The sequence below is a fragment of the Anopheles darlingi genome, chromosome 3 (genome assembly GCF_943734745.1).
Source record: "Anopheles darlingi chromosome 3, idAnoDarlMG_H_01, whole genome shotgun sequence".
Taxonomy (NCBI): Eukaryota; Metazoa; Arthropoda; class Insecta; order Diptera; family Culicidae; genus Anopheles; species Anopheles darlingi.
The window spans coordinates 5,467,501-5,488,081 of NC_064875.1; the positions used below are offsets into that span (position 1 = coordinate 5,467,501).

At 50.4% G+C, this 20,581-nt stretch overlaps 7 protein-coding genes across 7 annotated transcripts in view; 4 read left to right on the plus strand and 3 right to left on the minus strand.

The window, feature by feature from the left end:
- The window catches only part of LOC125956259 (neuralized-like protein 4), a 6,213-nt gene extending 5,385 nt beyond the window's left edge, over positions 1–828 (minus strand). Inside the window, exons 1-2 of the mRNA XM_049687950.1 lie at positions 599–828; positions 1–533 (exon numbers count right to left, since the gene is read on the minus strand). The exon at positions 1–533 is cut by the window's left edge and continues 3,423 nt beyond it. Of these exons, the coding sequence (XP_049543907.1) occupies positions 1–533; positions 599–778 (713 nt within the window). The 5' untranslated portion in view covers positions 779–828. The remainder of the gene's footprint in view (positions 534–598) is intronic.
- A 184-nt stretch (positions 829–1,012) lies between these two features.
- On the plus strand, positions 1,013–4,574 carry LOC125958177 (transcription termination factor 2-like). The gene is made up of 4 exons (XM_049691342.1): positions 1,013–1,073; positions 1,148–1,204; positions 1,277–4,491; positions 4,566–4,574. Exons 1-4 carry the CDS (start codon positions 1,013–1,015, stop codon positions 4,572–4,574), a joined length of 3,342 nt encoding a protein of 1,113 aa, XP_049547299.1.
- Positions 4,575–4,772: 198 nt separating this feature from the next.
- LOC125956273 (dynein regulatory complex protein 11) lies at positions 4,773–8,060 on the plus strand. The gene is made up of 4 exons (XM_049687985.1): positions 4,773–7,042; positions 7,102–7,228; positions 7,451–7,608; positions 7,691–8,060. Exons 1-4 carry the CDS (start codon positions 4,773–4,775, stop codon positions 7,833–7,835), a joined length of 2,700 nt encoding a protein of 899 aa, XP_049543942.1. The 3' UTR covers positions 7,836–8,060.
- An 80-nt stretch (positions 8,061–8,140) lies between these two features.
- On the minus strand, positions 8,141–12,781 carry LOC125956284 (glutamate receptor ionotropic, kainate 2). The gene is made up of 5 exons (XM_049688006.1): positions 11,998–12,781; positions 11,395–11,917; positions 10,569–10,762; positions 9,727–10,028; positions 8,141–9,658 (listed from the first exon to the last, which is right to left on the minus strand). The coding sequence occupies exons 1-5, from the start codon at positions 12,256–12,258 to the stop codon at positions 9,082–9,084; spliced, it is 1,857 nt and encodes a 618-aa protein (XP_049543963.1). The 5' UTR covers positions 12,259–12,781; the 3' UTR covers positions 8,141–9,081.
- A 1,789-nt stretch (positions 12,782–14,570) lies between these two features.
- On the plus strand, positions 14,571–16,202 carry LOC125956307 (uncharacterized). The gene is made up of 3 exons (XM_049688044.1): positions 14,571–14,849; positions 14,930–15,710; positions 15,781–16,202. Exons 1-3 carry the CDS (start codon positions 14,571–14,573, stop codon positions 16,200–16,202), a joined length of 1,482 nt encoding a protein of 493 aa, XP_049544001.1.
- Positions 16,203–16,265: 63 nt separating this feature from the next.
- On the minus strand, positions 16,266–17,857 carry LOC125956311 (epoxide hydrolase 4-like). The gene is made up of 2 exons (XM_049688050.1): positions 17,598–17,857; positions 16,266–17,522 (listed from the first exon to the last, which is right to left on the minus strand). The coding sequence occupies exons 1-2, from the start codon at positions 17,769–17,771 to the stop codon at positions 16,515–16,517; spliced, it is 1,182 nt and encodes a 393-aa protein (XP_049544007.1). The 5' UTR covers positions 17,772–17,857; the 3' UTR covers positions 16,266–16,514.
- Positions 17,858–18,090: 233 nt separating this feature from the next.
- LOC125956301 (apyrase-like) lies at positions 18,091–20,151 on the plus strand. The gene is made up of 6 exons (XM_049688033.1): positions 18,091–18,237; positions 18,309–18,540; positions 18,608–18,808; positions 18,877–19,164; positions 19,222–19,579; positions 19,651–20,151. Exons 1-6 carry the CDS (start codon positions 18,104–18,106, stop codon positions 20,097–20,099), a joined length of 1,662 nt encoding a protein of 553 aa, XP_049543990.1. The 5' UTR covers positions 18,091–18,103; the 3' UTR covers positions 20,100–20,151.
- The last annotated feature ends 430 nt before the right edge of the window (positions 20,152–20,581 follow it).

Below are 20,581 nucleotides of genomic sequence, written 5' to 3' on the forward strand. Positions count from 1 at the left end.
CCACCACCTCCTCCTCCTCCTCCTCCTCCTCCTCCGCCGTTAACAGACATTTCCACCGACATGGGACGGTCGATGTTCTGAGAAATCGCTTGCTGTGACGCTGAGGACGATGAGGAAGGGCCAGCACCGATAGTTTCCTCGCAGGATACTCCCAGACTTCCGCCGTATTCGCTTGGATCGCCCGCACCGGAAGCGCTGTCGGAAGAGATCGATACCTGGGCACATTTGCCGTAGAGATTCACCAGTGCGTACACGCACCGCGGCAGATCCCGGGCCGCAATTCCTTGCGGTTCCCCGTTCACGTAGAACACGAGCTCTCCCCGGGATGTTCGCTGCACTCCGACCCGGTCGCCACGGGCCAGCTTCTCCAGATCGACGCCACACGATTCCACCAGCAGCAGTCCATCCTTCAACACGGAAATTCCGGACAGCACCCAGGAGTTTCGCAGTTTCGTGGCGCACGGCGGTAGTTCGGCCGTTTCCGGATTGACCGTCGTAACGCCGATTTCGATGCTGCCACTCCACGCTTGTATCTGAAGGGAAGGTGGTGGGAGTGAGAAAAATGGGCTGGTTCTGGCGAGGTCACCGCCCTACCTACCTTTTCGTCGATCCGGACTTCGAAAACTCCGTCTTGCAGGAGCGGTTCTGCGCTGAAAACGAGTCCGTGATTGAACTCACTCACGTTCCGCATCGCCGTCCGGTTCCCGTTGGTCAGCGTAATGCGTTTCCCGCACCGTCGGTGGAAGGTGGCCACCGGGGCCACCGCCGTTGGGGACATTTTCCGTCCCTCCGCCGCGCGCTCAGGTGTTTCTATTGTTCTGCGACTCCGAGGGGATCGCCTACTAGCCACGAACTCGGCGCAGTAGGCGTTTCCCTGGCTGGCTGTCAAACTCAAAATTAACGAATTCGCGCGCGCGTCACGCACGAGATTTTGTGATTTTCCATTTTGTTCGCGTTTTTTTGTTAACTTTGCACAGTTTTGTTCGCTGTTTTCGTTTCACGCACGCACATCATGGCCACGGAGAACAGCATTTACGTGCCGGAATCGGGTGACGAGAGCGAATCCTTTTCGGGTAAGGTTTGGGTTTTTTTTGCAGGACTCAACAAGATCGTGTTGATTTTTGGTTTTGCGTTTTTTGTTTTGCAGTCGAGAAATCGAGAAAATCATATCGCACCGACGGAGATTCGATCGTGATCGATGAAAGTAAGTAGAATCTGTTCAATGACCGGGAAATTCGCTCTTTTATTGACCGATTTTCGTCTCAAAAAATTGCAGCCTCGTCGGAGAACGAGGAAGTCCAGGAAAACACCACGCTGGACGAAACTGAAGAGCAGGAAGAGGAAGAGGAGGAAGAAGAAAGTCTGGTGCGTCGGATGAAGAACCGGCAAAGCAAGCGCATGTCACTACATCCGCGGCAGGCCGAGGAAAGCATCGAAAGCGAGGAGGAGCTGGAGGACAGTAACGCGGCGCAGCGCCCTACCGAAGAGAAAAGTGTCCTGACGGAAGATGAAGAGGAGGAAGAGGACGAACGGAAGGTAGAATATCGGGCCTACTCGCCGGCGACGCGCCGCAGCATTCACGGTCTTCAGCCTGCTTCGTCCAGCGAGGACGAAAGTGAAGATGAGGAGCAGGAGGAAGAACAACCGGACCGCAGCGCAGCGACAGGGGGCGATGAGAGCGAAAATGAAATCGTAGCAGTCCGTCGACACACTAAAAAACGTTTAGTGATCTCTTCCGACGAAGAAGAAACCGAGGCTGACAACGAAACGGCGAGCTCTGCCCGCGACAGCTCCAAAACGGAACACGATTCCTTCGATGCTTCACTGTCGGTGCACAGTTTCGATGCCGCAGATGCGGGTACTGGTTCAGCTCCGACGATGAAGAAAGCTGCGCCGCTACTCGAGTCATCTCCGATAGTGAATGTGTCCGGAAACCGGATATCATCCATTCCTCATGTTGGTGGCAACCGTGGTTTACCAGCGCACGGCGACGGAGAAGCAAACGATTCCATCAGCATGAAGCTGTCCTCTACGTTGAAAACGGATGACGATAAGGCCGAGTTCATACCGTCGTCGGGAGATCGGATGGTTAGAGCTCCGGCGACTCCTGTTGGTCGCCATTCGACGAGCATACGGGCATCGATCGCCCAGAAACTATCATCGACACAGATACAAGAGGAAGTCGCTGCACCCGCACAAGATAAAAAAGATCAGTCGAGCAGCGTGGAGTTGATAGAAAAATCGGAAGAGATACTCTCACTTAGTAGTGAAGACGAAGCCGTGAAGGTGGTACAGGAACAACCACCTCCAGCTCCGGTGCGTCGCTCGGTGACACAAACACTGGTACAACCCACGATAACGGCATTCGTGCGGGAACGTGTCTCGCAGAGTGAGTACGATGCCAAGGTTCGCCAGATGGCGGACCTCAAATCGCAGCTCGTGCTGATCGAGAATGTGATGCGCAACAGCAACCGATTGCCGGACAAGGGGGCCGGGTTGGTACGCCGAATGGCCGAAATTAAGCAACAGATTTTCGAACTGTCCAAAACGATCGAAATTACCCGACCAACACCGAAGAAAGGCATCAAGCAAACGATCCGCCAGCAGTACGATCAGAGCGTGGAGAATTCGGGCAACGTGAGCGAAGGGACAGGGCCTGGGCAAGGGCCAGGAGAAGCCAAGCAGCACATTAGCTGGGATGCACTGAAGAAAGCGACAGATGACATACAACCTCGGCATACCGGCAAACAAGGTATTGCGACCTTCGAAAACCAGAAAATGCTCACGCTCGATCGATTGCAAACGCTTCACAAGTCGATCGAAACCTGCCCCAGCGAGGACACGCTGGCTGATCCACCGAAGCTGCTGAAGATCGGTTTGATGAACCATCAGCGGCATGCGCTGGCGTGGATGCTATGGCGTGAGTCACAGAAACCGCGCGGTGGCATCCTGGCCGACGATATGGGCTTGGGAAAGACGCTCAGCATGATCTCGTTGATATTGAAGGTGGCCGAGCTGGATCCGGACGGTGAGCAGCTGGCCGGAGCCATGGATAGTGATGAGGAGAACGAAGAGAACCAAAGTTCTGTGGCGAACGCGGGCTGGAAGGGAAAGGGCCGTAAGGATTACTATTCCGGTGGGACACTGGTCGTCTGCCCGGCCTCTCTGATGCGCCAGTGGGAAGGTGAGATCACGAACCGGGTCAAGCGGAACTCGTTGGCCGTTTGTGTGCATCACGGTACGCAGCGCGATACGAAACCACGGCACATCGCCAAGTACGACGTGGTCATCACGACCTACAACATTGTGTCACGCGAGGCCAAGGATGCCGAAACGGGCAATGGTGGCGGTCTGTTCGGTGTGAACTGGGAGCGTATGATCCTCGACGAGGCACACGTTATCCGGAACCACAAGAGTGCCATGTCGGAGGCGTGCTGTAAGTTGCGTGGCCGTTGCCGTTGGCTACTGACCGGTACACCGATCCAGAACAAGGAGATGGATGTGTACGCGTTGATGAAGTTTCTGCGTTGCTCACCGTTCGACGATCTGCAGCACTGGAAACGGTGGGTCGATAACAAGACTGAGAGCGGCAAGACACGTCTCAACACGATCATGAAGTCGATCATGTTGCGGCGAACGAAGAAACAGCTACAGGACCGTGGATCACTCAACACGCTGCCAACGAAAGAGATCGAGCTGATCGATGTCACGCTCGAGACGGACGAGATGAACGTCTACCAGAAGGTGCTGCTATACTCGAAGACCCTGTTCGCCCAGTTCCTGCACCAGAAGGCGGAGAGAGAGCAGGAGAACGCTTTCGGTGGCGGAAACCGTTTCCGGGCAACGTTTGCCGGCCGCGGGGCTAACAATGCATTCGAGATGGTGCACCAGAAGTTGAAGCGAATGCACAACAAGGGACAGGAGGCTGAGGTACAGCAGTTTCAGATTTTGGTGCTGCTGTTGCGCCTTCGTCAGATTTGCTGCCACCCGGGCCTGATCCACAAGATGCTGAGCGATGACGAGGGAAACTTTGACATCTCGGGCAACAGCAATGAGCGATCGATGGAGGATGAACTCGATCTGCTGGGGCAGCTGAACAAACTGAAGCTAAACGATGTCCTGGCGGAACAGGAAGCAAAGACAGAGAATGGTGGTAGTCTGTCGTCGATATCTTTGAATCTTTCCGACAAGCTCAATCAACCGGAAGCTGTCGCGAAGGCCTCGTCCAAGGTGATGCTCAAGTCGAACCCTGTATTCAACCTTGAGCGCATCAGTTCGAAAATCGAAAAGCTGTTGCAGTTGCTTGAAGAGAAAATTATCGGCACCGACGATAAGGCTATCATCGTTTCGCAGTGGACGAGCGTACTAGACATCGTGGGTACGCACCTATCCGCCCGGAACATTGCGCACGTTGCACTGAACGGAAAGGTGCCGGTAAAATTCCGGAATGATATCGTCCTGGAGTTCAACAAGCCGTCCGGAAAGTCGAAGGTGAGTGAATTTTTATTTGAATTACGTTAAAGCGGGGGGCATCAACATTTTGCAACTTCCATGATCATGCGCAGAGCGTCTAGGTAGCAACCGAGTGCTACTACGATGACCTGTTGCAGTTAAACGTGGTCATGCGATGGCCGATACCATGGTGACGGCATGCGAGTTGTTTAACATTTGTCAATATTAGTTTAAGTTGTTTGGAGCCACGCGATTGCTGGTGTTATTCTTAAGTCGTGTTTCGTATCGCATCGTTATCGAATGTAATCTGAAGAGGCAACATGTCGAATCGTACCTTCAACCTATTGTGGACCGGCGCACAGAAAGATCTCGAGAAGCTAGCGGTGAACGATTTCGAGTATCAGGCAATCGAAGCACAGCATGATCGAGGCGAAATCCAGGGCCAGGTGTTTGAGCTGTACCTACGCTATCTGGTTATCTCGAATCGGCTGGAGGAGATCTACGATCAGATCGTACAGCCGCAGAAGCGCATCTTGATCCGAAAGCTGCTCGATAACTGTCTCGGTCGAGTGTTGGAGCTGAAGCACGATCTCGTCGTCATCGATATGACCGAGTTCAGCTACAACGATACGGTGGTGGAGAAGCTGAGCCTAACGCCGCTCAGCATGGAAATTAACGTGCCGCGCTACTTCCGGCGGGAACGAGAGGAACAGCTGAACGAACGAAAGAAGTTCATGGATGACATACTGAAGAAAATTGGTGCACTCGATGAAGAGGTCGTCGAAGAGGAACTAAGCGAGCTGGAGGCGATACGCATCATTCAGACCCACGAGCGGGCTCGCCAGGGAAGGTTGAGAGCCCAGTTCATGAAGGAGTTGAAGATTCTGAAGGAAAAGGGCAAACCGGATAGTAGTCGCGATAAGTCGACCACGGGTTTGAATGCGGCGATGAAGATCCAAAAAACGTGGCGCGGGTATGCTACACGTCGCCAAACGAGACGCAAGAAGATGGAAGAGATGATACTGATTGGTATGGTGCCACCACCGGTTACATCGGCACGGACCGCCATCGACGAGCTGGAAGATTTGAAGCAGTTCCGCTACAAGCAACAGAAACAATTCCAGGATGATTACGAACGATCGCTGGTGCGCGTGAAGGAAGAGATCAGCGTGAAGCAGGGTGCGGCGATGACGGAGGATATTGCCGATGAGATTCGCACCTGGTTCAAGGAGTATCAAAAGCGGACCGGGCGACTACCAGACTTTCCATCGGAGGAAGCGGGTGGATCGCGGCATCTGTTAAGTCGCCAGGGGACGGAGAGCGAAATGAGCCGTTCGTCGGTGATGTCCTCGCGTGAATCGAAGCTAAAGGGTGGTGGTAAGGAGAAGCTGGCCCAGAAGAAACCCGGTGAGCTGTCACTAGAGGAGGGCCTCGATAAAGCGTTCAAACCGATGCAGTCCTCCTTTCTGCCCGAGATCAAGTGCGGCATCGAGGAGTATACGGATGTGTGGAAGGGTAAGGACGAATCGCAAAATCTGCGCCAGACGTACTACGACGATATGATCTACGAGGAGAAGTATGCCGACGTCGAAGCGGAACTGCGCCGCATCGTGGATGAAATCATGCGCCAGGAGCTGGAACTGCTGCAGATCGCCCTGGAACGCGATCGGGGTGGTAAGAAGCTGAAAAAGAGTAGCAAAAAGGCTCGCCGTAGCGGCAAGAAGGGTAAGAAAAAGAAGGACAAAGATCTGACGCCCGATCGGACGACGGAATCACTGTTCGAGGAGCTGGTCACGAACGGGATCATCAAGAAGTATCCGGAGACACCGATCAAATCATACGTCGGCGATCTAAGCTATGCGGCACGCAGTGCGCTCAATCCCTCCCCGGGCGATGTACGGCAGCTGATCAAACAGTACTGCATACTGCCACTCGGTTCCGAGACGATCCGTAACTTTGGGCCCTGCATCAAGTCGCTGCTGATCGCTGGACCGAAGGGTTCGGGCAAGACGTCCCTGGTGCACGCGATCTGTACCGAGACGGGCTCGGTGCTGTTCGACATCAGCCCACCCAACATCGTTGGCAAGTATCCGGGCAAATCGGGACTGATCATGCTGATGCATCTGATCTCGAAGGTGTCCCGATTGCTGCAACCCTCGGTCATCTACTTTGGCGACGCGGAGAAACCATTCATGAAGAAGATTCCCAAGACGGATCGGACGGATCCGAAGCGGCTGAAGAAGGATCTACCGAAGCTGGTCAAAAACATACAGCCCGAAGATCGCATCATGCTGATCGGTACCTCAGACTGCCCGTGGGAGGCCGATATGAAGCTGATGGTGCAGACGTATCAACGCTTCATTTACATTCCCCGACCAGACTATGGGGCCCTTTCGTTCGCCTGGAAGGAGCTGCTGAGTCACTACAGCGGTGTCCACCGTCAGTTCGATACGGGTGCAATGGCCAAGATATCGGACGGGTACACGATCGGTTCGGTTGTTCGCTGCATTCGCGAGGTGATCACCTGCAAGCGGATGCTTCAGCTGCGTGTCCATCCACTCACACATCTTGAGCTCATTAACGCTTTGAGGTAATGTGGAACTGCTAGGGTAGGTGTATTCCTTGTTGTAAATGCCTCCTCCATTGCAGTGCCCTCGAGCCGGTGTACAAAGAGGAAGAGGAAGCGTTCCTGTACTGGTGGTGCAAGACGCCGCTTGGCCGGCGTCGCTCAAAACAGCTAGAAAAGGATCACGAAGCCATGATGGAGATGGAGAATGTTCCGAAAAAGAAGAAGTAGTGATCATACTTTTGTCGGGACGATCTGTTCATTGTGTGTGTGTGTGTTTGTGTGAAGGAAAATTTGTGGAAAATAAAATGAATTTCATCAACATCGGCATTGAGCTAATATAATAAGTTCCGTCGCTGGGTGTGTTGCTGGTATCTGGTGCTGGAATGTTTCTTGATCGAATCCATATTCATCTTCTCCTTCTTTTCACAGATAATGCTGCTCTCGTTAACGGCCGGTGGTGTGGGATTGAATCTTGTCGGTGCCAATCATCTGTTTCTACTCGATCCTCACTGGAATCCGCAGCTCGAGGCCCAGGCACAGGATCGGATCTATCGTGTCGGTCAAACGAAACCGGTCCACATCTGGAAGTAAGTCTTCGCATCATGCACCACTACATACCGGGCCGGCGCTCACTAACAGTACATCCCCTTTTTTGCCCCTCTCCATTAGATTCATTTGCCAGGAAACGGTGGAACAGAAGATACTTGCGCTTCAGCAGCATAAGCTCGAGATTGCGGATGGTGTGCTAACGGGTACGGGCAACAAGGGCAGCAAGCTGACTATCGATGATCTGAAGTCGCTGTTCGGACTGTAAAATGAGCCCTGTGTCTCCTCTGCCAACCAACACGACCTCAATCTGTGATAATACGATTCCCCCGATGTCCCGATGGTGAGTGCTTCTCTTGGCGAATTATGGTCACTGACTGTTTGAAGAGTCCGTTCGATAACGATTTCTGTAAGAATCTTTCAACACTTTTAACAAACTTTGTATTAAGCTTTGAATTATGCTCCGTTTGCTAGAATAAAATGATAATTTCTTTCATGTCCATAGAGGTAATTGAGAAGCGTTTTGTGTTTAGTTGCATCACGAATGAAATGATAGGTGATAGAATTGTCTGTTTATTGTGAAACTGCTTGGTAAGGGGTTGGTCTGTGCGCGTTCTGTGTAAATTGTGTGGGTCGAAAGAACCGAACCGAGGAATGGAGACATCCTGCTACGCTGACGTGCCGTTCAGGCGAACCAAGCTATGCGGATGCAATCGATGCAGCACTTGCTGTTCACCCCTCTACCTAATTCAATCTAATCCTCCGAGGTACATTCAATGTGCAAGGTATAATATGTTATCAAGATTCACTTTTTCCTCCAATACTCCCATTGTCGCTTCTCTCATCCAGCATGGTAATGTAAATCGTCATATGCATTATTTTGTATTCATCAAGTAGTATGTTTCTAGGTGTGGTATGCTACCTCATATCTCCTCTAGCGATCGATAAAGTTCAATTAGAGTATTTCAAAATATAGTTTTTTTTTTCATTCATTTTTGGTATCAGTTTTGTCGATACGTTGCAATACAATTGATATGCGTACTAGCGGGACTCAGCTAGATGTAATGTGGTTACGCGGGATGGTTACGCGAGTAATATAAAATATTTCAAATCCATTTTATATATTTTTTGTTGCAAGGTAAATGTATGATTGATTAATCATTTGATTCAAATTGTTTTCATGCAAGAACACATCACACGGTGCAGTAGGTATCTTCAGCTAGCGCTGGTTTGCCATTTAATCGTTTTCAGTTTTTTTGTTATCTGGTTAATTTATCATTTTCACACATCAACACACGATAGTGCATCATTTTTCGTAGCAAGGAGGAATGAGAAAATGTGGTTTGTGGGGTGAAACGCTGCAAATTGCCTCTCACCTCAAGGTCCTGCTTGATCCAGCTCATCTTCATCTGCAAAGCACGTCTTACGCGTTCTGTCTCCAGGGTGATGTTGTAATCCGGGTGTGTGGGTGTGTGCGTGTGCTAGATGTTCCGTTTTCGCCATTTTCCGCTTGCTCAGTTGGCGTACGAGTACTGAAAGATGGCCGCCGAAGGGGCTCTCATGGGGATGAGCCGCGGACCGAGCGAGTTCTTCTCCGGCACTACCATATAGTCCCGACCGTTGATCATCTGCCGGTTACCGGTGCCCTGTTCCGATCCGTACCCGTAGGCGAGGTTCAGGCCGAACAGCTTGCCTGTTCGCTCGTTACCCAGCATTCCGTGTTGATGGCGGCTAAACACTTCCGCGTACGGTGGCGGTGGGGAATCACTGGCCACAAACCGATGACCCAGATAGGAAATTCGTTCCGTTGGAGATTTCCGGGCATTCGGATGCTGCTGCTGCTGCTGCTGTTGATGTAATCGGAGCTGTTCCTTGAGTTTTCGCTGATTGAGCAACCGGAAACCCAGCTCCGTCACAAACACGACGATGGACGTCACGAAGCCGGTCACCATCACGAAGTACGTCATGACGAGATCCCGGTTTTTCAGCTGTCGCTCCGTACCGCCCAAATTCTGAGGACAAATTTCGGCCTTTGGCAACCGATCGTTCAGCTTGTACTTGATGATACCACCTTCGACCATTTTCAGCAATCTGTGGGAAGTCAGATAAGCAATTCGTAATCATTATTGTGTTCGGCTGCTATAATCGCTGGTACCTACTCAGGATCGAACAGCCGGTTCCACTCGGTCCACAGGGGATAGCCGAAGGCACGATTCCGCTTCAGAAATGGAGTAGTGGCCGTCGCATACGGACAGTGTACCCGCTCGTTGATCGGATTGATCTTACGCCGTACCAGATAGTCCGAGTAGATCACATGATTGATAGCGGGCCGATCTCGTACGAACACGTAGTTCTGTTTTGCGACCCGGTCCGCCAACGTATCACTGTCGTTGATGTTGCTCGTAAAGTCCACCAACCGCTTGTCTACCAGTACACTGAGCGAGTTTAGCGTTTCATCGCGCTGGAAAAATCCCAAAATCAAGACGATACATCATTACCGAGCCACACAGCACTAGCACGGCTTCGGACATTACGGTGAAAGTTTGCTTTGCACGTGAAAGACAAACTGGCACCGGCGTGAAGCTCCGGGAACCGGCGTTTAGCATGTCTATGTGGCATTTGGCGCCCCAAGGTTTGTTTGCCATCAATCTAACGTAATTTTTAGGGAACGAAGGGGATTGCGGGAGGACGCTTGTGGTGCGTGAGCTGCGTAATCGAAAACCAAAAATAATTTATCTTTGAACACCACCCCGGTTGTGCTGAAGTGTAGTCTTGATGTCCACTGGTTTTGGTTTCATCCATAATTAAGGAACTGAGCGTCGTGTAGCCACCTGTGCCCTGCGACTACATCAATCACTGACGCTGACGAGGCAATCCGGAAAGATCTAATCATTTTCCCCCATTTTTTGTGGTCTTTCCAACCCTCGACGCTACCTCGGCCTGCGTCAACAAGTCAACTTGCAGCTGGATAACAAGAACGCAGAACGAACTGTGGACTTACATTTTTGATTGCATACTCCACCGCACCGCCCCGGATGGTGACGAATTGTTTCTCCTTGCGCCGCACGTCCTCGGCATTGTTGATTGGCAGCGTGAATTTCGAGAGCGTCAGGAAGGCGGTCAGATTGGCCGTGTAGAAGGAGGTCAGGATCGTGATGAATATCCACCAGCTGGCGAACAGGATGCGTGTGGAGTCTGACCGGAAAGAGAAAGGGCAAAGATTAATTTCACGGATCGTGAACAGACCTTACAGATACTAAAGTTCCAATGACCGTGTTAAGTATTGCGATTTATTGGAAAGCTATTGGAAATCTTCAGCTAGTTGCTCTGATTATTTAATATTACAGCTTAGCAACCAAAGTGAACTACGTTGCAATGTATAGCAAAACACGAAAAAAAAAGAAAACAGGAAAACTCAATTCGATTCTAATCTCATATTCTTGTACTACAATAATATGGCATCGTTATTGCCGGTAATTTGGCCGATTATCTTGGCAAACAGTAAAAGGTCAATACGATGATACGATGTTTGCAAATAATAAGCTAATCATTACTCGGTGGAATCCTTTCCGGTGACCCCCTTTATGCCACAACCACGGCGATATTGATAGTTTAAAATATTGATTGCACAAGAGCCGCCACATTTGCCGATCAAGTGTCTTGGTTGCCTGTTGAGCTTTCTAGAAATGGAATCGAATCTGTGACCATTGTCAGCGATTACGATGAAGGTCATGTATGGGCCCTAGCAGACCTTCATCAAAAAATCATCCCATAATTGTGCCCGATTGTGATCTAATCGATCACAAACGTGTGGCAGCTGTACTCACCTCCCGTTGGTGACAGGGTACTGCCCTGCTTCATGAGCGCACCATACACGAACCATACGCAGTGTGGTAAGCCGTACAGTATCTGCTCCTTATCCCTTGTCAACCGGTGGCGCAAGATCAACAATCCGTAGATGATCGGACCAACGGCTAGCAGTGAGACGAGGATCAGTATCCAGACATCCCGATTGAACGGCGCAAGCAGACCGGATCCACTGGCTGACTCCATTGGTCGTACCATGATCATGATCCATTCGCCCTCGTCCAGTCCGGTCGAAAAGCGGATGTACTGCCGGGCATCGGCCAGTATTGGCAGAAAAGCGACGGCCATATCGGCGCTCCCGTTCGATAGCAGCTCGAGCACACTTCCGGACAGATCGTCCGAAGAACCGACAATGTTCAGCCGCGGCATCACCAGCTCGTACGTGAAGTTGAACTTCTCCATCAGAAACTCGAGCAAATCGAACGCGACCCCACCACCGACGATGCTTCCGTTGATCTTGGCCGTGTAGCTGAGCGGCCAGTCCTTTTATGGTGGTGATTGAGGGGTGTATATGTTAACGATCTTATCACGTACAGCACTTGACCTGTCTCCTGAACACTCACCTGAAGTGTAGTGACACGGAGCGTTCTACCGGACAGTTTATCGCGCAGTTCCTGCATCTGACGCTCCTTAACTTCGGCACTGGCGTCCGTCTCCAGATGGTAATACTCGCTCGTCCCACTTCCATCGCTCTCGATCGGTACGATTGCCCCTCCTTCTTGTGCCTCCACATGACGAAGTGCAAACCAAACGGAAAGTACCACTATGGCCAGAGTCACCGTCGGCAAACCAGCAACGCCTTGTCTAATGTAACGCATCGTCATCGAACGGTGCACGGTGGGACATGGTTAAAGGCTAAACTCGGCGAAAATCAGGCGTAGACGATCGTACACGATGGCCAAAACGTAGAGTACGGGTTTCAACGAAAGCGATGGACACAAAAGGAAGAAATATCGTGCAAACAGAAGCAAATAGAGACGAACGAGGGGAAACAGAAACACTAAAAATGGCAAACCAATGATGAGATGGCTACGAGGCGAGTTCCTTAACGAAAGAGAACGAACCAGGCACACCACGGAAAAATTAGAAGAAGAAAAAAACACACGCACCCAAAGAAGTCAGGAATCGAATCGAATGGCCAAAAGTGTGGAAATTAAAAAAAAAACGGCGAAACAAACAGAAATCCCGCTCGAGCTCGAAGGACGATTAGGCTTCCTGCGCGAGGGACCCCTGGACAGTCGCTCGGTTGCTGGTGATTCACTTCCCCATACACTGGTCCCGGAGACAACGGTTCTCCAGGACTATCTATCCCCTGCCAAAAGCGTCGCCAGAAGTGCGTTCGCTTCCGTCCGAAGTCACCGAAGGACTGACTGTCCGTGTACATGCAATCCGTCTACCGTGTGGAGCCGGACGGAACACGAAAGGACCACGCTAGGCTGACGCACTTTGTTTGCCCAGTGCCGATGTCCCGGTACCAGCGACTCCCGGCCGGAGGTCAACCTCGGCCCGGCATTGATTGGGATTGGGAATAATTTCATATTTTTATTTATTGACCGACTGCAGGACTCCCACCACACACACCACAGACTTTCTGCCCATCGGGGCCAAAAGGGCGGTCATTGCCACACTGGCCCATTGATTGAAACAGCGGAGAAGTTTGTTGTGAGGCTTGGTGTTGGGTGGAGGCAAAACGGACGGAAGGGAATGTGAAATGAAAACTTATAATGCCGGTCATCGTGAGGACCAAGGATGTGCATTGCAGGACATGGGTTAAAATGAAATGGGCGAAGTAAGTCGAGTCAGTCCGTGAGTCAGTGCGTTATCGCAGTGGACGACACACAAAAAGATGAGCTGCAACTGATGACAATACCGGCCAGATGTTATCGGTGCCGGAGCCCACCGGAATGCATTCTAATGGAATAAAGTGCATCGGTTCCAAGGGTTCTGGCCCTGCATTGTTTAATTCCCCCTCCGGTCAGTTGCTCTTCCTTTCGAGTCGATAATACCGGCGGTGTCCTCTAGAGGGATGGGATGGTGGAAGCAATTTGTCAACATATCGATACAATGCAACCGTTCTGTTGGTGTCGCGTGCCAAATGCATTCGCGCGGAAGGTACACGTAGTAGGGAGGTTAAACGGAAACCATACCTTCCCTTATCGTTCGAACTACGAACCTGCCGGTGCAGGTGCAGACTGCTACACTACACCTTCTCTGATCGCAATCGGGTCAGGTTTCACGATCAATATCATTACCTGCATGCGATACAAACGCAATCCAGGTAATGGGGAATCCGTCAACGGTGCTGGACCACGTGTGTGTGGCTACTCAAGGACTCAGATAGGAAGGGAACACCCATGGAGGGTGTATAGCTTCAGCCGTCGAAACTGGCATGCCATGTTGCACAGAAGCTTGCATTGCTCCTTTCGTGAAAATTCAGTATTACTCTCGGCGTTCTCCATTCACACCAACATAAACCACGTTCTTCAACGGATTTCAGCAAGGAGTGTAGCGTGAATGTTGCAAATAGAAATGCTACTAACATCCATTTCTCGATTTAACAGCGTTTCGAAGGTAATATGAAGTGTTTTTTTAATTCTTTACATTCTTTGCGTTTAACTTGAAATTATTTTCTTTCAAATTGATTCTCCAAACGCAATCCAATCGAGTGCCGATAGGTTCCGGCAGAAAAAAAAAAAGAAATCGCGGCAAGAAACTCTCAGCATAACACTCATCATATGCACCAACTTGGCAGCTGCGTTTGTTTAGTTCAAGGACAAAACGTGCTCAATATTAATGCCGTTTGTTTAAGCTCCCAATCGGAGCGCGTACTAGCCCCCAAAAAACGGAATACCATTGCTCTTGATTCCCGAACTGCGTCGCTTTCAACCTCCACCATAATCGAAACTCCGCACACTACCCACAGTATAGTCGTAGCCATGGTAACGGAAAAACGGTTGTTTAGAATCAGCCACGGAACTACACACGGGACCCACATTTTCATTGAACTTGCCTAAAGCTTCCAGTGCAGTTTGTGTGTTGCGGAACCTGCTCCAGAACGAACGGCTGGTGCACCGTTCCTGTGCCAGCGGATAGATCTTTCCAGAACGTTTCCAAAGTTCTGCGTGTGTAGGAAGCGATGCCCGAAGAAGAGATTCCACTGGACGATGGTCATCGTCCTGCATCGTCGTCTTCGTCCGGACCACGTTCGAGGCAGCCTTCGATCGGTGACACACACGACGTTAACGGAGGCGATGGTGGTGGCGGTGGACATTTTGTGGCAATACGCAACATGTTAAATGCATCGAGGAACCGTCCGGTGGCCCGGATAGCTCCACTGGAACCGTCCTTTGTACCGGCTCCCCAGCGTTACTATCCGATCGTCATACCAGCAGAGCCCACGATCGAGGAGTTGCTGGTGAGTCATAGCAAACCGTGGGACCGTGTAACTTACTCCCTACATTTTAATTCGGATATGCTTATCAACGTGGATTGCAGCGCCATGCAGCGGGAACACAAGATTTATCAACCGTAACCGAAATCAAGCTGAAGGTCATTTCCCACCTGACGAGTCTGCAACGAATACCGTGCTTTATACCCCACCTGCGCTCTCTCATCCTGGAAGGGAGCATAGTGCTGACGTTACGTGATCTGGGCTGCGATATGACCTCACTACGCTATCTGAACGTGTCTCGGTGTAGCCTGAAGCATCTGGACGGTACCACCGGTCTCGAATCGCTGGAGGAGCTCGTGGCCGATTACAATCTGATTGAGGAAGTTGGTCCGTGCACCAATCTGATCAACATTAAGAAAATCAGCCTCAAAGGGTACGTTCTAGGTTGGTTAAACGTGTCACTTTCCCCGACTTGCCTTCTATATTGTACTTCCAGGAACCGGATAACGGATCTCGGTAGCGTTACCTTTCTGGCCCTTTGCGAAAAGCTCGAGACGCTGGACCTGCGAGAGAACTTTGTCGCCGAGTGTCCCACCTTCCGGCCTATGCTGAAGACCAACATTCCACAGTTGCGCTGCCTTAACGAGACACCGTTCAGTGACGTGGGTCGCGATGAAGAGACGGATCTGTCGAGCTCCGAGTATCGCTCGTCGAGTTCGGGTAGCCTGGAGGAAGGACAGCGTGAACGTTGGGAGGTTACGGGATTGGGTGAGCGTCCCCATGGACCACCGGCACACAACCACTCGTCACGTCGCCCAACAACGGCTTCAATCGAACGTCGTGTAACGGTGGAACTTCGTGACCAGGAACGTCCTTCAACCGCAGGTAAGCTCATAGCCAGACTTTTGTAACCACAAACAGCACACCAGAGCAAATTTGAACCTTCCTTTTGCAGATCCTGTTAAGATAAAGGCACAGCTAACGTCCGGTGAACCAGTCGTTGGAAGTATCGTCACTAAGGCACGCCGCCGACGCCGACAGCGTACGGCCTGGGGTGAATCGACCTCCTGCTCCAGTGTCAGCAGTTCGGATTCGTCCTTTTCGAAAGAGTTCCCCGAACGGTTGCCACAGAAGGCGGTCGACCTGGAGCTCGGTGTGATCGGTATGCGCCACAGTCAGCAATCGCATTCTGGTGGCCAAGCCCGACCGACTGGGCAACGACCTTCGGAACCGGAACCCGACACCGGCACGCCAGATGATCCGCAGAGTTTGTTGCGTGCGGCACGATTATGGCGTCAGCGATCGGTGCAAACGCGTGAAACGATTCGTGAGCAGGAACAGTTACTAGTGCTCCGCCAGCTGACCGATGAGGATTAGTTGTTGAGAATCATCGGTTCCCCTTGTTGTGCGTGACACTCTAGCTCTAGTGTCTACACGCGAGTGCGGCTGTAGCTGTTCGTTTAGTTATTGAACCGGGCTTGAAAGTACATGCAGTGTGAAGCCAGTGAAACCCGATTTGCGTGAGACCAACGATTGTGTGTTAGTTGCATATAGTTTGCAGTGGTTCTTTAGATCTGAGTTTTATTGCACTTCGCAAAGTGACAAAGTGAAACCTGGTCACCTGGTAATAAAGCACCTTAAATAGGATTTTCACTAAACGTGTTCGTGTTTTCGGCCGTGCGACCGGACTCATGAGCAGATTGGGATTCTAACTTTCGACAGCAAATGCCGATGTGCCTCGCCATCGCAGTGACGGGAACAGTTTTCGTGCTGCTCCGCCGTACCGTGTGGTTTCCCGTGGCAGTTTTCACAAACCTCCTTCTGGATGATCTTCATGACCGGCGGCACCTCTAGCCTGATCATCGGTTGATCGAGCTTATGGTTGAGGAACATCCGCATCAATCGATTCACTGTTTTTGGATCCTCTTGCTGTAAGAAACGGCCGGTTCGTGGCACATAGCGTACCTCCAGCGGTTGATAGTGTTCGATCAGCAGAGAGCTACAATCTTCCGGCGATATCCAGCGATCCTCGTCACCTACAAAAAATAGGCCGGGGGTTTGCGAAGGTTTACGCTCCTTGAAATCATATTCCTCCACCAGGAAATCACTAAAATTTTCTCTATACGCTTTCTGGAACCTCTCCAGTGCTCCGGGTTGCGAGAAGGTATATTTATACGCTTCCAGATCCGCCGGTTTGGCAGAGTGTGCGAACATACGATCTACCAGCTGGAAATCACCGGAGCGAGCGAATAGTGTCGGTAACCGTGGAAGACACAGGAACAGTGCCTCAGCTTGAACCTTTAGCGGTATCTCGCCACGCTGGTGGAGCTCCTGCAGTACGCCCATCGAAGGAAGACTCATCATAATGTATTTGGAGACGCGTTGCGGGTACTGGTTGAGGAGGTGCCATCCGACGAGCGCTCCACTGCCATGTCCGACGAGAATGCAATCCTTCTTGCCAAGACCGTCAATCAATCCACAGACGAGACTCGCCAGATTATTCAGTTTATACGTGAGATCGTAGTGCGGTTCATCGGACTGCCCACAACCAGGCAAATCTATCGCCACCGTCCAGTAGTCTTCGGAAAACTCCTTAATCTGATGACGCCAGGTGTACCAGAAATCCGGAATGCCATGCAGAAATAGCATCAACGGTTTACTGTTGGAACCACTTTCGATGTAGTGTATTTGTAATTTCTGTAAAAATGGAAAGGGGACGACAATCATATGACAGTCTCTTCACTTGATCGCGGCATCGCGTGGCTCACTTACGTGCACTTCTAGGTACCGATGCTTTCCCCACCTGCCAGGCTTCATTACATCTGGCGGGTGTTTGCGAACTACCGGTGCCCAGTACGTCAGATGGCACCATTTGATCAAACACTGCAGAAACTGGTGACAGAGGAGCACAACTCGCCTCACACAACCGATGAATAACGTATCCATAGCGGCATTACGGTCGGCAGAGCTGGCATTTGATCGAGTTTTATACTAAAACCATCGTCATGGACGAGTGATCGCAGGGCTTTCTGGTGGGAGCACGAAACGATTTGCAGATGATCGCCATTGCATGCCAGGAAACGATGGTGGGCGATTACGTCACTTTCGCTGTATAAGTAATTGATCAAGTATGATTAGATTCCATTCAATATTTGCATTTGATCAGGCTTTGTAACTGGAGTTTGTTCAGCAGTTTGTAATAGTTCAGTAGAGGGGAGGAGTATAAAATAGCGGCACTTTTCTAGCTCTATATCAGTACCTTTAAAAATAGCTTTAAGATGTGGCAGGTATTAATAATTGTGGCCTTCCTTGGTGTACAGCTTGGTGCAACGGATCATCTTCCTGAAAATCGGGATGAGCTAAGTGATTTGTTTCCCGTAACACTCATTCACATGAACGATCTACACGCTAGGTAACAGCGGTCTCGTTAAACAGCGTAGCATTTCTACTTCTCTTTCGTGTATCATTCACCAACCGCAACAGATTCGATGAGACATCAAACAAATCGTCAAAATGTAGGTCCGATCTAGGCGAAGAGTGCATCGCGGGCATAGCACGCATTCAGTATGCCGTGTCGAAGTTAAAGAGTGAGTTCTACAACCACACGCCGCTGTTCTTAAATGCCGGCGATAACTATCAGGGAACAATTTGGTACAACTACTACCGATGGAAAGTCGTAGCCCAATTCATGGAACTGCTGCATCCCGATGCGATGGTATGTGGTCCGCCAATGGCGCCAAGATGGGTGACGATTCTCACACGAGATACATTCTCCCTGCTAGACGCTTGGCAATCACGAGTTCGATGATGGTTTAGAGGGCTTGGCACCATATTTGAGCCGTCTTCAATCCGTGGGTATTCCGACTTTGGTATCAAATTTGATCGACAGTTCAGGCGGAATTCCGAAGCTTCCTGCTTCGCTTGTTATTGAACGTCGAAAACGGTTAATCGGAATCATAGGAGTCATTTACGATAAAACCAATGTACGTTAATATTATTAATTAGGGTGAAATTAGTCGAGTATAAGTTTCTGATATTACTCGTTCTTCAGGAACTATCCAAAACGGGTGACTTGAAGTTTACAGATTCCATTGCCACGGTACGTGCTGAAGCCGAAAAGCTCAAGCAGCGCGGAGTTAACATTATTATCGTAGTTTCACACTGCGGGCTAGAAATCGACAAGCAAATCGCGGCCGAAGCAGGCGATCATGTTGATGTGATCGTTGGTGGACATTCACATTCGTTTCTGTTTTCGCCAGACTCTGATCAACCGTATAACAAGCAGGATACCATCCAGGGCGAATATCCAGTGGTGATTAAGAACGCCAATGGTAGAAAGGTAAAGTAATGGTTCGCGAAGTCCGATTTCCATTCAATGACCTCAACTGTCCAACAGATATTGATTGTGCAAGCGTATGCGTACGGTAAGTATATTGGCCGCTTGACGACCTATTTCGATTCGGCTGGTGAGATTGTGTACTGGGAAGGGTATCCGGTGTACATGCGACACGACGTTTATCAGCATGACAGCACATTTCGGTTGGTTAAAAAGCTTCGAAAGCAAGTGAAGTCTTACGCATCGACAAAGATCGCTGAAACGAGGATCGATCTTGAGCAGGAAACGTGCCGTATGCGAGAGTGTCGGCTGGGTAGCATCTTTGCGGATGCAATCGCCGATTACTACACGAATGAAACATTCCATCCGGTAGCGATTGTTAATGCCGGGAACTTCAGAACACCCATCCCAAGCGGAGGTATACCAACGATCAATCGCACCCCATGTTCGATGCACATTAACGTAATGTTTCCCCTTCGCCTGGTCCAGACATCACGAATGAAGATGCTATCGGTGCGGCTCCGTTTTCGAACTCCGTCGAACTGCTGACGCTTCGTGGTGATGCACTTTGGAATCTCATTGAGCACTCGGTGGTGTGGAGCGCGAGCAAAAGACTCAACGCGATGCAGGTGTCGGGGATCAAGATCATAGCCGATCTCAATCGTAAACCGTATGCCAGGGTACTTACGATCGAGGTGCAAGATCTGCGCAGTAAGCACTACAAGCCCTTGAGCCGAACGGCCACTTATCAAGTGGTGACACTGTCCTTTCTCGCCTCGGGCAAAGATGGATTCAAATGGGCCCTAGAATGTACCGATCGGCAAATTGGGCCACTAGATTCGGATGTTTTCATCGGATATTTGAAAAAGTTGAAAGAAATCACCGAGCAGAACCTTCGCAGTGGTAGGTTCTTCATCAATGGAACTGTTACATCGTGAACATGAATAAAAAAAACGATGATGATGATTTGTTACATAAATTACGCCCTCACGTGAGTGTTATTTGATTAATTTTGAATTCGTGTATGTTGGTAGTCGATTTATTTCTTGAAATGTTTGATCACTTCTCACGCTTGTGCTTGTGTAGGTATCTTTCGTCTGCTAGTCATGGATTGCAATTTGTCTCGCGATGGAACGGAGGTCTTGTGGTTCGCTTGTCATGATTGTTCATCCCGCCTTTCTCTGCTGCTGCTTCTGCTGCTGCTGTCGAAAGTAATCAATTGGACTGCAAAATCATTACACGGCACGGTGCACAGCCTCGGTTATCGTTGAACACTACGTCTTCTTACCGAGCATCGGCGGTTTGGCACAGGTTCCCTCCCTTAGGCGGGTCACGGAATTATGAGCTTCGTCATCATCATCATCACCATCATCATCACCACCATCACCCGTTAGTGAGTATCAGCGATGTGATGCGCTCT

Coding starts and splice junctions, on each gene's coding strand:
- LOC125958177 (XM_049691342.1), top strand. CDS start 1,013: ATGGCCACGGAGAACAGCATTTACGTGCCGGAATCGGGTGACGAGAGC. Junction 1,074..1,147: donor CGAGAGCGAATCCTTTTCGG/GTAAGGTTTGGG, acceptor TTTGTTTTGCAG/TCGAGAAATCGAGAAAATCA. Junction 1,205..1,276: donor TTCGATCGTGATCGATGAAA/GTAAGTAGAATC, acceptor AAAAAATTGCAG/CCTCGTCGGAGAACGAGGAA.
- LOC125956273 (XM_049687985.1), top strand. CDS start 4,773: ATGTCGAATCGTACCTTCAACCTATTGTGGACCGGCGCACAGAAAGAT. Junction 7,043..7,101: donor GAGCTCATTAACGCTTTGAG/GTAATGTGGAAC, acceptor CCTCCATTGCAG/TGCCCTCGAGCCGGTGTACA. Junction 7,229..7,450: donor CCATGATGGAGATGGAGAAT/GTTCCGAAAAAG, acceptor TTCTTTTCACAG/ATAATGCTGCTCTCGTTAAC.
- LOC125956284 (XM_049688006.1), bottom strand. CDS start 12,258: ATGACGATGCGTTACATTAGACAAGGCGTTGCTGGTTTGCCGACGGTG. Junction 11,918..11,997: donor TCCGTGTCACTACACTTCAG/GTGAGTGTTCAG, acceptor CCACCATAAAAG/GACTGGCCGCTCAGCTACAC. Junction 10,029..10,568: donor TGGAGTATGCAATCAAAAAT/GTAAGTCCACAG, acceptor GGATTTTTCCAG/CGCGATGAAACGCTAAACTC.
- LOC125956307 (XM_049688044.1), top strand. CDS start 14,571: ATGCCCGAAGAAGAGATTCCACTGGACGATGGTCATCGTCCTGCATCG. Junction 14,850..14,929: donor CCACGATCGAGGAGTTGCTG/GTGAGTCATAGC, acceptor CGTGGATTGCAG/CGCCATGCAGCGGGAACACA. Junction 15,711..15,780: donor GGAACGTCCTTCAACCGCAG/GTAAGCTCATAG, acceptor TTCCTTTTGCAG/ATCCTGTTAAGATAAAGGCA.
- LOC125956311 (XM_049688050.1), bottom strand. CDS start 17,771: ATGGATACGTTATTCATCGGTTGTGTGAGGCGAGTTGTGCTCCTCTGT. Junction 17,523..17,597: donor ATCGGTACCTAGAAGTGCAC/GTAAGTGAGCCA, acceptor CCATTTTTACAG/AAATTACAAATACACTACAT.
- LOC125956301 (XM_049688033.1), top strand. CDS start 18,104: ATGTGGCAGGTATTAATAATTGTGGCCTTCCTTGGTGTACAGCTTGGT. Junction 18,541..18,607: donor TGCTGCATCCCGATGCGATG/GTATGTGGTCCG, acceptor TCTCCCTGCTAG/ACGCTTGGCAATCACGAGTT. Junction 18,809..18,876: donor TCATTTACGATAAAACCAAT/GTACGTTAATAT, acceptor CTCGTTCTTCAG/GAACTATCCAAAACGGGTGA.